Source organism: Hemicordylus capensis, chromosome 5 (assembly GCF_027244095.1).
Source record: "Hemicordylus capensis ecotype Gifberg chromosome 5, rHemCap1.1.pri, whole genome shotgun sequence".
Lineage (NCBI taxonomy): Eukaryota > Metazoa > Chordata > Lepidosauria > Squamata > Cordylidae > Hemicordylus > Hemicordylus capensis.
The window spans coordinates 97,846,002-97,861,010 of NC_069661.1; the positions used below are offsets into that span (position 1 = coordinate 97,846,002).

A 15,009-nucleotide genomic window follows, 5' to 3' on the forward strand; every position below is an offset into this window, starting at 1 on the left:
AGAGGAATAGCCACCAGCTCTTCCACTGGTCCATTACGGCAAGATAAATAGGTGCCCAAGGCAGATGAAGTAACAGTGAGAATTTAATTTGGAAGTAGAGGAGTGAAGCTGGGACTTTTACACACAGCAGGCTTTACTGTGGATTTACAGGGAGGCTTTACTGCGAACTCAACGTTTTCCAAAAAAACTGACACAAATAGTGGATTTTTAAATCCTAGATATAAATCAGGCTATACTCTAACACACAGTGAAAAACCCAAATTGTGTGTGAAGTGCTCCCTGATAACTCGCAGGGCTTTCAGGGACAGGATAAATCTGACCAATACGTGAACACACCTCCTCCTTCCTTCCCAGAGGAGATGCAAGTTAAAGGACTTTAAAAGCCCCATGTGAAAAACTTCATGGTGGCAGAGCGGGAGGGGCAGAGGGAAGCTGCTACTGAATATGGTACAATGTGAGGTTCGACTTTTATGGAGCACTTACCTATTACAGACATATGGTCCAAATCAGATGTTAAATTTATACCCTAGTTTTTCCCCACGTTGTGTTACAATTAACCATGTCCTATATCATGACTTAAAGGTGCAGTCACCCTGGACCTCAATACTTTAAGATTGAAATGTTTTCCATAACTCTGTGTTTTCCAGAATTTCCTGGAAGCATTGTCTTGAAGGTGCTGCAGCTGTACCAGAAGGTTCACACTTTATTTTCTAATGTTGCCTTTCAGAACAGTTCCTTTGCTATCTGAAAACACTTGGAAATTGGGTGTAGATTGGCTACAATCATAAGCACAATGAATTTGTTCAATTCTCATTATTTCAGCAGAATTTTAGCACTCCATTTCATAACTGTGCATTTCATACTTGTGTGCAGGACTGCACCAATTTAAATTTGTTACATCTATGACTTTGCAGTTGTTAGCCTCTAAAGGCTGGAACTGACTACTTATATATGTTTTCAAACTCGTGGTTGATGCCTTGAACAAGAGTGCCACCTTGTGGAAAATGTTGTTTCTACATGTTCCCCTGTTTATTGAAGGCATTTTTCCATGATGGGACAGATTACATTTTTATGGGTACATGCAAAACATTGTAGGCATGATCCATCCTCTGCAGCTGTAGGTGCATGCTTAGAGAAGGTCAACATAAGACTCAGCTGGGCCTTCCCTCCCCTTCCCTCTTTGGCTCTCAGCCACATTCAGAAGTGTGCTTGTGCACTGCAGTGCTGACAATTACTTTCAAAGGAAGGCCTGTGCTTATAGGAACATAGGAAGAAGATGCCTTATACCAGATCAGTATACTGGGCCATCTAGCTCAGTATATTGTCTACACTGACTGACAGCAGCTCTCCAAGGTTACAGGCAGGAGTCTCTTCCAGCCCTACCTTGAGATACCAGGGAATGAATCTGGGACCTTGTGCATGCAAGCATGCCAATGCTCTTCCACTGAGCAATGGCCCCATTCCCCAAAGGGGAATCTCTTACAGTGCTCACATGTAGTCTCCCATCCAAACACATACCAATTCTTTTTAGTTGGTGTGGCCTGAGTATGTGGACAAGATCCTGGGCAGTGTGTGGGCGACACTGTGTGCTCTTGACCCTTGCCCTTCATGGCTAATAAAAGCTGCCAGGGAGGGTACAGGCAGATGGTTGGAGGTGATTATTAATGCCTCATAAAGGGAGGGCAGGATGCCATCATGCTTCAAGGAGGTGGTGGTAAGACCATTATTTAAAAAGCCCTCCCTTGATCCCTCCAACCTGGACAACTATAGACCAGTCTATAACCTGCCTTTTGGGCAAGGTGATAGAGCGTGTTGTGGCATCCCAGCTGCAGAGGGTCTTGGATGATATGGATCATCTGGACCCTTTTCAATCTGGCTTCCACCCCAGATATGGGACTGAGACTGCCTTGGTTGCTCTAGTGGATGACCTACACCAGGAACTAGACAGGGGCAGTGCATCCCTGTTAGTTCTGCTGGACCTTGAGCTCTATCTCTCCTTGTCACCTGATCCTAGGGAGGCGGTGAATGTCCTGAATCGGGGGCTGGAGGCTGTGATGGGCTGGATGTGGGCTAATAAACTGAAATTGAATCCAGACAAGATAGAGGTACTGTTGGTCAGTAGGAGAGCCAATCAGGATGAGGAGATTTTACCAGTTCTGGGTGGGGTTGCACTCCCCTTGAAGGAGCAAGTACGCAGCTTGGAGATATTACTGGACCCGGCTCTGCTTTTGGAAGCTCAGGTGGAGGCGGTGGCCACGGGTGCCTTTGCACGGCTTCAACTAGTGCACCAGCTGCGTCCCTTTCTTGAGAAGGCAGATCTGGCCGCAGTTACCCACGCCTTAGTCATGTCACGGCTAGATTACGGTAATGTACTCTATGTGGAGCTGCCCTTGAAGCATATCCAGAAACTGCAGCTAGTACAAAATGCAGCAGCTAGGGTTTTATCTGGAGCTGCCTGGTGGGAGTACATCACACTCATTCTGAAAGAGCTGCACTGGCTGCCAGTTCATTTCTGGGTCCAATTCAAGGTGCTGGTTTGACCTTTAAAGCCCTTAACAGTTGGGGCCCAGGATACTTGAGGGACCGCCTGCTCCCAAGGGTTGCTGCCTGCTTGACGAGGTCATCTGAGGGCACTCTGCTCTGGGTGCAGACTATGAGGGAGGCTAGGTTATCGTGTACTCGGGACAGGGCTTTCTCTGTTGCTGGCCCCAGACTCTGGAATGCTCTCCCAGTGGGTATCCGCTCCTCTGTCTCCATCACAGTTTTTAGAAACCATGTCAAATCGTAGCTTTTTACCCAGGCTTTTATATGATTGACTATGGTGCTGCTTCTTGTATTTTGTACTGTTTTCATACTTGCGTTTTAATTTTTTAGTTTTTTTTAAATCAGATTTGTTTTTATATTTTTTAGCTCAGTGTTTTAATGTGCCTTTTTTATAATCTTGTTTTTTAATTTTATTGTGAGCTGCCTTGGGATTTTCTTAATGAAAGGCGGGGTATAAATTATTTTTTTAAAAAACCAAGGCAGATGCTTTGCAAAAGATGCAAAAGGGACAGATCGTGCTTGCTACCAGAAGGCCAAACTCGCCACCCATACAAATGCACAACCTAGGAGTGTAGTGAGTGGACACTGGGCCTGTATCCACATAGTGAACACAGGTGGCCTCCCCACTCGTGACAGCACCCCTCCCCCATGGTATGCACATGCTCATGCGCACGCACACACCCCAATCACTCCCACTCCCCCCCATTCCCCTCCCCACTGCAGCTGGCTGGCTGTCCACTTATTCAGCTGGCGCCCTCACCATCACCACTGCCACTGGCTGCCTCCACCACCTCTCACCCAGCTCGCAGGCCAGTTCTGCTTCCATCAACCTATTAGAAGCCCATGCATGTCCTTCCATGAGCTGGGATGGCAGGAGTCTGCTGATAGGAGGAAGGTGGGCCTGGGCGCCAGCCAAGCAGCCACAGGAGATGATTGGTGGCCACAGCAGGTGGCCAGGGGCGGCTACAGCAACAGCCCTGGCCTGGGGGAGCGGGGAACTCAGTGGCTCCTCCTGGACACCCGGCAGCTCCTCAGGGTCTTTGAACCCATCTGCCCTGTTATCGCTTCGTCCCCAATACAACCATCCCTCTCCTCCCCTCTACCTCAGCCTGCAAATCAAACATCACAGCATAACTCCATTGTGATTAAACCGTCTCTGATTGGAACAGAATTTATTATATTTCTCATTTGCAAAAGTCACAATTGCAGAAGCCATCATTTTCTGTCACAGAGCTGCCAAACATTGGGGTAAATGTTTTAGTGCTGTGATAAAACAAAATCATGCATTCTTAAGATAAAAAAAATAGCTAACTATATATCCATAAGAGTTCACAATGTGTTTCATTATTATCTCATGACATAGCTGGAAATGTGTGTGATCTTCTCCTTTAGTTATGAAATATTGCAGAAGCCTCTTGTCTGTGAGCTATAGTTCATGAAACACAGTACAATGTAAACATACAATATCAGCACTCCATTCAAATGGTATATGATAAGATACCTGCAAACAAAATACTGGTTATTCAATGTCCTTTAATGAAATAAAAACAGGCTATTTGAATACAAGCTAAGAAAACAGCTCTGTCGTTGAAACAACAATCCAAAATATAGAACATATATTTTAAAAACGTAAGGAAAACTAAGACAAATACGATTGACTTCTGATTGAACACACATAGATCAGCATAGTTCTGAACGATCTTTAACATGTTGTCAAAATAAGATTGTTGTGGCAGAATGTTCTGATTGTGTCAATAGTTCCAAAATAATGGGCATCATTGCAGCTTTGTACTCCTCTACAAAACCTTCCAACACAACAGTACAGTTATTATTACAATAAGCTTCCTTTAAGTTTGTCATGTTGAGGTTACTGCCCTTTTTCCTAACAACTGAGAAACAATTCTGTAACACAGGCTAGGCTAACAGTTTGTGACTTGCCCAGAATGACCCAACAATTGATGGTTGAGCAAAATTGTGAACCCAGATCTCCTCACTCCATTGTCCAGCACTTACACTAGATCACACTAGCTGCATCCTCTCTTGCTGTTTCAGACTTTTTAAAGATACTCAGGCATGGAGGCAACTCTACCCACATAGGTATAAGAAACCCAAACAACAATTCTACTAGCTTTCTATCAAGGCCTATTCATATGATTAGCCATTTCCTTCTGGTCTTCCCATGCCATTCTGGTATCATCAAGACAGAGGGCTGTGGGTGGGGAGAATGACATCACACCTTCCTGATGCAAATACTGCCCTACCCCAAAAGGAGGGCATAGTTTGTGTGGGAAGGAATCACATCCTATCTCGTGCAAGCTACTGAAAAACACATTGGGGATACATAACAGACTGTAATGTTTGAAATTATCTTATTATGGGAATGAACCCAATCATGTGGTGAGTTTCCACACCAGCATAGCACATTCCCAGAGTCTGTTAAGCACTAGTGTGGATACCCTCCACAATATCCACGTGGTCAGCAGATTTCAAACAATTGACTGCTCCTCACAATCCATGCCAATGTACTGAGGAATGGGAGATTCCCAAGGTCTGCATGCTCCCAATTTCCAGTCATAAGAATCTGGAAATGTCTGGCGATCTCAGGTTGGCACTGCGCCAACCTGACATTTAATGGAGATCAGCAAGCTTAAGATTATTTATTTCCATCACATGTTGGGATGGCACAGTGCCAACCCACATCGCTGAAAATTTCTAGGTTCTTATGAATGGAAATCGGAAGAGCACACTTTGAAAATATCCTGTTTCCCTGTCCACTGGCATCACAGGGATTGTGGTAACCAACCCATTATATTGTACATGTGGGGCACCATTGCAAGAAAGTATTTTTGGTTGGCTCTACCAGTTAGGGATGTAAGATTTGACTGGGTCCTTGCTAACTGAGCAAAGAGGCACCTTTTAAAGTGGTAATTATCTTCTGTTTAGCAAGGGGAGAACAACTGTCCCTCCAGTGGTTGTTGCTGGTGTGTACCTTATTAGACTGAGACCTTTTGGGATACGCAACTATCTTATTTATTATTTTTCTATATAAATAACTTTGAGCACTTTTGTTGAAAAGTTGTATATAAATATTCATAATAGGTTAATCAGTTGTCATCCAGGGGAAGTGGGGAGTTGCTGCAGATACAGAATCTGAATCAGCTTTAAAAGTGCTGATGTGCAGGATGTATTTATTTCTATTTTTACATAACTTTTCACAATGTATCACACACACACAAAATCACTGATTTAAATAAAGAGCCCATTTACATCACTTTAATTCCAAAAAGGATTGTGTACAGAGCATGAACTACTCTCAGTGTGGTCCAGTGTATCAGCATTATCACTCTGATCACAAATAACACTGTACTGAAAAATCACATAGCATAAGTTCTACAAAACATATTCATTTGCAGATCATAACAACTATTTGAATAAACATTGTGCACTAAGATCAAGGACATTTTATTATCTGCCAATACAAGAACTGTTGATTAGTGGTCAAACATCAAGTCCTAGTATAATGTCTGAAAACCCATTGTTAATGTGAGGGGAGAGCTGGTCTTGTGGTAGCAAGCATGACTTGTCCCCTTAGCTAAGCAGGATCTGCCCTGGTTACATATGAAAGGGAGACTAGAAGTGTGAGCGCTGTACGTTATTCCCCTCAGGGGATGGAGATGCTCTGGGAAGAGCAGAAGGTTTCAAGTTTCCTCCCTGGCTTCTCCAAGATAGGGATGAGAGAGGTTCCTGCCTGCAACCTTGGAGAAGCCGCTGCCAGTCTGTGAAGACAATACTGAGCTAGATAGACCAATGGTCTGACTCGGTATATGACAGCTTCCTATGTCCCTAATGTGGGTTATTGAAATGCTTGTTTGATTTGCTTTAATCAAACTACATGGGTAAAGACGAAATCCATTCTCTTTGGTCCTAAACATTTTTGAATTTATGAATTTGGTTACTTTGGCCTCCATCTTTATGCATCCATATTGACCTTTGGGTAGCCTTATAAGTAGTCTGGTTATCTCTGCTTTAACTAGAACTCATTTATACATTCATACTGCATGGGAGAGGGCAATGGTAAACCCCTCCTGTATTCTACCAAAGAAAACCGCATGGCTCTGTGGTCGCCAGGAGCTGACACCGACCCGAGGGCACAACTTTACCTTTTTACATGTAAGGGATTATATTTTAAAATGTCCTACAATGTTTTTAAAAACCTCCCAGTATTTAGAAAACTAGCACCTCCAGGATAAAAATGTGATCCTCTCCCCGATATGTTAGTTTTCCACCAACAAGGAAGGTAATCCTTTTTTTAAATAAAGAATTCAAATGTGCAATCCTTCACCTGCAATGTGAAGTGACACAGCTGCAACAAGATTGGTTTGCTGAAAGGATTATTTCATGATAGCAGGTCTGCCCTTTAACAATTGCAGTAATTTAAAAGTGCAGCTTTTCCCAGCATGGGAAAAAACTGAATTTCCTGAAGTTTTACCTGCCATGTTAAAGGCACAGAACTATCGGGACAGAAAGCAACCTCTCTAGCTTCAGTCTTTCAACACATTTGATGTGCCACCATAGGATAAATTCTGCAATCTTGTGAGCCAAGAGGTCTTTAGACTTTTCTGAGCAGCAGCAGACATCGATGCTGAGCCCAGTACTGCATGGCAAATTGCTTCTAAAATAGGTGGGAATTTCAAAAGCAGTTTGCGATATAGCATGACTGGTCAGTTGTTCAAAGGAAAAAAGTAAGACTTTCTTCTAGGCTAGCACAAGGTCCTTGCATGAGCCTAAGTCGCTCTTTGGATCCAAGCCATAGTAATTTCTAGAACTTAGGGGGAAAGGCAGCTTTAATTAACAAGTCATTTGATAAAGTAATCACACACATGGTTTTTCTGTGGTTTTGATCCCAGAAAATATAGTAAAGATATTTTTTATGAACAAAAGATTTGATTTCTCTCATGTGTTACTGTAAACTAGGGCCAGTGTTACTGACTCATAAAAGGTATTCACAAGGCCATTGGGGAGTGGGGGAAGGCTGCAAAGCCTTACCTCCCCCCCGCCGCCAGATGATCCCTTGAACAGTGCTGGGAACACAGACCACACTCCCAGATGAGCAGTGCTACACCAAGCAGCATGGAGCACCGGAGGCCAGGACAATGTGTCCCAGCCTCCAGGTATCCCATAATGCACCACGTGCTGAGCACAGTGCATTGGGGGATTCCTGCAGGGGATGGGAACTCTAGGCGCCCATCTCCATTTCTCCTCGGGCTGCATGCAGCCCTAGGACACAAACGACCATGGAGCCTGGGTTAAAGGAGCGTTTGCTCCCTTAACCCAGGCTAAAAGCCAGGCTAAAAACCCAGGTTAGGCAGTAGTGCCCCGCCGGGATCAGGGCCGATCCTGGCGGATCTCATGCACAGCCTAACCCAGGCTGGGCTTCCCTAACCTAGGTTAGGCTGCACATGAGAACAGCCTCATAAACCGCTTGGCTGTTTTCTTCTTCTTTATGCTAAGGAGAGCTTTAAGGATTTGAGCTGCTCATGATCAAAACAGATGTAAAGCAGTGTTAGCACTACAGTTTAAGTAATCCATCTCTTTTTAAAAACATCTCAACACAGCCTGCAAATACAGGTTTATTATAGGTCCAATCCAATCCACTTAACACATGCATAAACCTAACACAATCATTTATATTATTCATGCAATGGGGAAACATTTTTAAAACTAGACGCAACTTTATTGTAAATATGAGCTGACCTCATTGTAAATATGCAGCTCTAAATACAATTTAAAGAGAACCATCTTATCAGGTTGTGTATGTTCCGTACAAGAAGCCAGAGACATAATTGAGATGGCTAGACTTTTTTTTTTTAAAGGCTCAAATCATGTTATGAATAATTTATGAAAACCATGCAAAACACATTCTGTTTTGTGCTGATATAATGCAATTCCATGATCTGCTAAAGCACCAGGATCAGGATCAGAAGTAAGAGACCAGTCTCATCTATATAATTAATTCTCCAAGACGTGCCGCTGGGGATGTGTGGGGATGCGTCGCGGAACTCTCACGAGAGCGGCAGCACCACTCACGAGAGTTCCAGACTTTGGGCGGGCAGTGGAGCCCAGGTGCAGAGGAGGCGTTAGGAGCCGACAGGCAGGCCGGCGGGTAAAGCCGCACCGGCCTGAGGAGGTGGCCAGTGGGACAAGGTGGTGGAGAACTAGGGGTGCAGATGCTCCGTGCCCGGTCAGCTAGTTAGACTAATTGTCTGATCCATGTGGACCAATCCTATGTAAAAGGGCAAGGTCCCAAACAGTCACTTCTGTTGCTTGTGTTTATGGCTAGCCCTACAAATGTGATATAGAAGGAAAGCAGGGAATCAGATCTCTTGGAAGATATACATGCTGACATCAGCACCAGATATTATAACCATCAGCAGGAACATATGCTTCTGAGATCAAATCAAAACCAAAGTCTGTAATAGGATTATCTAGAAGTGATACTTTTACTGGGCATAATCCAACGGTTAAGCATTTTAAAGACCAAGTGCTTCCATTTTAAGTCCCAGTGCTTAACTTCAGCTGAATTGTGTCCTAAATAAGCACCATCAAGTGACTACTCTATTTCAAGTGACAGACAGCCCTCAGGTAATATAGCTGTCAGGCAGAGTTATCTTGTTAGGTGTTGGACCATATTATATAGCCTGTCTTGGCACTGTATTCCTTGTGTCAGAAACTATTTCCCCATGAGCTGTGTAAACAATCATTTTTTAAAACATCAAATGCATATGATATTTAAATGCCTATGCAAAAAATTTAATCAAATCTGTTGCATTCATTTCTAAAATTAAAAAAAAGTTACACACACACACGAAGAATCAATCCTAAATCATTCTCCATTTGGAGCGATTAAAAACTGCTGTTCACATTATTATTAATGAGGACTGAGGTACTCAGATCGGAGAAGGCACCACAGAAGCAGACTGATCCAGATGTACAGAATCAAAAAAGTCATTTCCAGTTAATCTAAATTCCTAGTGGGGAAAAATATATATTTCAGTATATAATTATTTTTCTTATCATTGGCATTGAAGGATTTCACACTGGGATTGTATTTACAATCCAGATATTCCTCATGATAAATCATTCCAGTTAGTCAATCAGGCGGCTAGTAGGAACAGTAGCAATGGCCCTGGAATTGGCTTTTTCTAGCAAGTTGAGCCAAATTATAGTAAATGGCTAGAATCCAACATAAAATCAAGTGCAACTAAATCAGTTCATTTCAGTGGGCTTAAGTGTGCTGAGGTGTGTACTGGATTGGGATTACTAGGCAGTCTCTGTAAAAACTCCTCTAAAAGAGGCCACTATAGAATTTGTCATGGCCTGTTATAACTGCAACAAATACTAAGATTGTTTTGCCACTGGTGGCCATCTGAATGAAGTGAGGATTTGGGAATTCTACAAGCCAAGGCCAGCCTTTTAAAATAAAAATAAAAAGTCTTTTAAATGTATATGTTTTATGCATTTCTACCCCACTGCTCAGCCAACAAGGCTTCCTTTTAACATAAGCCCCTGCCCCGAAAGCCCCCGATATTAAAAGAAAGCAACTGAAGAGCACTGTGGTCTTAAAGAAAAAGAACACCCTGCAAATTGTTATATCATCTGTTTACTTGATTATCCAAGCATTTAACGCCATGATTGTCTATGTTCTGAACACGCCCACTTACTTGGGCTTCCATTCCTTAATGGGGAAGGGCTGCGGCTTCTAGATGGCTAAAAGACAAATAACAAAGGAGAGAGTAAGTGGATGAGTTCTTCCTTACTCTGTTTCTTCTAGAGAAGCATCTCACTAAAATCTAAATGCAACTTAGTTCACTCACTAAATAAGGCGGGGGAACTTTCTTTTGTTATGCTGTCACACAGAAGTCAGTGCAGTGTGGCTCCGTCCTTTCCACATTGACATGAGAAGCCCCTGGTCACATAAGAGAAGCTGATGCTTCAGCTCTTTCCCATGTTAACATTTACCCCCATTTGCAAGAGTGATGAAACTGACCTTGCATGGCCAAGAACTTCCCATGCTCCCGCAATGGTTCCCACACAGCCAGTGCCCATTCAGAAGGAGGCCTTCTGAAGTGATTGTGTGGAGACAAGGTAGGAGGAAAAGCTGCCCAGGTTTTCTTCTTACCCTGCTTCCACACAACCAAAAATTGGGAGCTCACACAGCTCTCAAACCTGGGTAGAACACAGTTTTTGTTTGTGTGAATGATCTCTATAGATTGTGTTGATAAATTTTTACTTGAATATAGGGTAACTTTGTAAGCTATTATTTCACAGTTACTTCATGCCTTCACTGCCACGGAAGACTATTAATAGCCATGCTTGAGCCACAAGAACTTTGCAATGTGCTATTTACAGTAATATACACTGTTAAAATTAAATTCAGACTGTTGGAGGCTTCGGTGAGAAAAACCCTTTGAAAGAAAAAGAGGCTTCCTGCCCCACCTTTAGTGGCTGATATCCTGATGAATGCAGTGCTCAGGCTGCTAATGCTGCACTGGTGCTGGGGGGGAGGGACAATTTTTACTCATCTCCCCTTTGTTCTGAGGCCTATTGGGCCTGTCGCATGTAACCCTCAGGGACGTATTATCAGCAGACACAGTGGGCTTCAGAATGAAGAGGAAACTGACAAAGATCACCACTCCCCTCTACCACCAGCCCAGCATTAGTAGCACAAGCACCATGTTAGAGCACCAGTTCTGCGATAGTCTGGATGTCAGCCAAGATGCCTACCATCAACAGTAAATTATATAATGACAAACTAATCCACCTTTTAGGTTAATGAACAGCAGTGGGGTCTATACAGGTTTCTGGTCCACCAGAACTGCTTCAGACTTTATGAAACAGCATGGGTGTTTGGTATTTTCCCAAATAAGTCTCCAATATTTGAAGGGAAGCCACATGTCCTCTTACACCTGGGAACCTGCAATGGCCATCTGCTGGAAAGTAGTTCCTTGGAATATTTCTAATGCCAGTCTGGAATCACACATCTCTCCAACATGATTTACATGTTTACTATAGCAACCACCACAGGTGTGCCTCCATTTAAAGCATGCAGCAACTTTTATTTCCCTGTGACAACATAAGGCACAATCCTACTCCCCTAGCATGTAGATGTGTACAGAGAGCAAGCTGTGGAGTGACCACAAAGCAGAATCCTTTCCTTCCCCATCCCCTGCCAGTGTTCCCTCTAACAGGGATTACCAGGGAGTTATTCACAGATGGCTTCATGCTGCGGGGTAAATGTTGAGTGAAGCCACTTCGAATTACACTCCTGGCATTGAGGGAGGCAGCCCCTCCCCTCTGCTCTCGGGTTTTGTTTTGTTTTTGGTGAAGGTTCACATTGCATGCCTCCGTGTTTTCCTTCTAGACCAGGGATTCTCAAACTTGGGTCCTCAGGTGTTATTGGACTTCAACTCCCATAATCCCCAACCAAAGGCCACTGAGGCTGGGGATTATGGGAGTTGAAGTCCAATAACACCTGAGGACCCAGGTTTGAGAATCCCTGTTCTAGACAATGCGGGGGGTGGGGTTCTAAAGCCTATATCTACATTCCTAAAGAGGGTTTCCCTCTTATCATGTTAATGATTCTACAACAGTGCCTCCCCCTATTTGCTCCAGCATTTTCAGAAAAAGTTGCTTAAAACCAACGTTTTAAAAACCCAGAAATACATTGAAATAAGCTAGAATTCAGAAGACAAAGCCCGATTTGTGAGTGGAGTGCTTCCAATGATCTCGAATGGACTTTGGGGTAAGTTTGGCTGGTGTGTGAACGCACACACTCTCTTCTGCAGGAGATTCGGGGTAGAAGCCCTGTCTGTAAAGCCTCCGTATGTTGTTGACTACAACTCTCATAATCCCCAAGGAAAAGCCATTGCAGCCAGGGATTCTGGGAGTTGTTGTCAACAACAACTGGGAATCCCTGATAGAGGGAACACTGTCCCCTGCCTCTTGTGTGCTGCATGAGCAACCATGCCTACATGCTTCTTTTGCAGCCAGGAACTTTCCCCAAGAAGGGACTCTCCAGCACTTTGAATAGAACAGTGCAGTAACCCACTCATCCTCAGGTCTCAATCACAGACAGTAGCCTGTACATGTGGGCCTAAGGAAGAGCCGGCTGCTGGGTCATCATAGGGAAGGCAAAGCACCTTGCTTTGTGCACAGGCCCTGCTGCAGTTTGCCTGGCAAAGCAAGAGGGAGAGGAGAAGAAAGGTTCTTCTTGGCTCCTAAGGAAGCCACTCTGCAACCTGCTCCTCACTCACATTGGGGAAATAGGATTGTAACCATACTGTAGATACTGGTAGGCACAGAGATCTATCTGTGACCATGGTTGCCTTTTCTAACAAAAGGTTGCCAGCTATATCCCTGCAGATCTACCATGTGGCTACTGCACACACAGTTCATTTTTACATATTCCCAATGCTGTCTTCATGGCAAATGCCTGATTTGCATCTTATCTTGGATTAGTAGAGTAATCTGGTCATTCTACTTTACCAAGTGTCGGGAGTGGCCTGCACTATGAGACAGGGGGCTCCCGCTGCGGCTGCGGCCTCGACTGTGGCTGCGGCTACGGCTTCGGCTTCTACTCCTGTGAGACCACTAAAACAAAATATAGAATATAACACAGGTCTATATTCAGCAGGGATATTCAGTAAGGCTACATTTTATGAGGGCAAGGTCACTGTGGATGGAAATACTCTCTCCCATGAATCCGTTATGATTCTAAGTTAAGGTCCTAGTCCCAAACGTTAGGCATAATACACTGGAAAGCTCTCCCACACAAGGCCCTTAGAAATTTTAGCTGCCCTTTGAAATGCCATTGCTGTAAGGCTGTAAAATAGACATTTGAAAGGGAATGCTCCTTTTAATAAGTACTTTAAACATATTCTTGGTTCAGTCATGGTAAGGACAGTTCTGTGAAGGGGAAGACAGGATGTGAATCAATTTCACAGTCTGACTCCAAAACATTTGTGCCTTCCACTTACTATCATTATAGGCTTTTGTACAAATTTAGTGTGACATTGCTTATGTTAGTTTTGTTATTCACTTGAGCATGTTAATGGGAAAGATGGGACATGCACCCAAAGAAAGAAAATGTGTAATAGCATGGCTTACTGCTTTGCACCAGTAAATTGGTAATTATTCATTTGAGAGCATAATCAATCGTAGCACTGTATCACTTGCCAATAAACTATATTACTCCAAATCAAGGAGCTAGATTAAGAAGCAAAAAGAGGTCTTGGCTCCTGAATCTGCCTTTTTTTTTGCCCATAGAGAAGGGCGCTGCATGGGGCAAAAATGTTAATAATCTGCTTGGTCGTGGGGAGGAATGGGATGCCCAGGCACATCAGCAGGTATGTAGACTACTTCATTCAAATATCTCTGGGCTGTAGACTATGGCTGACATGTCCTGCAGTGTAATGTGGGTGGTTCTGAACTGCCTGTGCTGCTGCAAGCATCTAAAATACATGTCCAAGTTGCTGTGCAGCATGGCAGCTCAGCCACTACTTACCACTGCACAATCACATATTGTAATGTGACTTGCACTAGGAATAATGCAAGTCATGTTGCAACATCTGATTGCACAATGGTAAGTAGTAGCAAAACAGCCCTGTTGTCATACCTGGGCAGGGCAGGTGTGGCAGGAAGCACATGGTGGGAGCAGGCAAGGCAAAGTCAAACAAGCAGGAGGTAAGGAGCCAGAGATCAGCCCATTTGGGCAGGCAAGTCAGAGTCAAAACAGGCAAAGGGTCAGAGGCCAAAGATCAGTTCATTAGGAGCAAGCAGGGCAAGGCAGAAGTCCAAAAACAAACAAAGGGTCAGAAACCAGGAAAACCAAGAGCAGGAGCAAAATCAAAGTAGCACACATTCACAATGAAATTGCTTTAGCAAATGGCAAAGACAAACTGAGGCCTTAAATATAGAACCAGCACTGCTGGAATGTCTTAAAGGGGCTGCACCCTATTTCTTAAGTGCTGGCTAGGGATAAGCATGGAACTGGTGACGGCTGGTTCGACAGGAGGGTGTGTGTTATCTTTAAGGAGCAAGGAGGGCGCTCTTATTTCCCACCACCACCACGTTTCCCCCACAGGCACTGTGATTAAACACAGTTCCACAGGGTGGCAGCGTACCTCCTTGCTGCGCCGTTGAATAGGAAGTGCCCAGTGTATGTGTGTACGCATGTGCACAATGGGCACACACCAGGGCAGCAAGGAGGTACACTGCCGGCACACGGGACCGTTTTTAATCACAGCGCCGGTGGAGGAAACACGGCGGGCAGGGTAAGCGCACCCTCCCTGCTCCCTAAAGGTAACCCCCGCCACCGAACCGGCCAAACTGCTGGACCTTGGAACTAGTTCAGAGGTCCATAAAAGGGCCTCTGAACCGGTATGTGCACATTCCTAGTGCTGGCTG

The 15,009-nt window shown here is 44.1% G+C and overlaps 1 protein-coding gene across 10 annotated transcripts in view; it reads right to left on the reverse strand.

Moving 5' to 3' along the window:
* Window positions 1-3,683: 3,683 nt before the first annotated feature.
* Window positions 3,684-15,009, reverse strand: part of SPATA18 (spermatogenesis associated 18) — a 40,246-nt gene continuing 28,920 nt past the window's right edge. For 6 of the 10 annotated variants that reach the window (XM_053256616.1, XM_053256613.1, XM_053256610.1 and 3 more), the window contains 2 exons: window positions 13,090-13,194; window positions 10,189-10,311 (listed from right to left, as the gene is read on the reverse strand). In XM_053256616.1, coding sequence (XP_053112591.1) covers window positions 10,225-10,311; window positions 13,090-13,194 — 192 coding nt within the window. In that variant the 3' untranslated portion in view covers window positions 10,189-10,224. Of the gene's footprint in view, window positions 9,573-10,188; window positions 10,312-13,089; window positions 13,195-15,009 lie in introns of those variants that run through there. The other 4 variants (XM_053256611.1, XM_053256612.1, XM_053256620.1 and 1 more) reach the window with 4 other exon arrangements.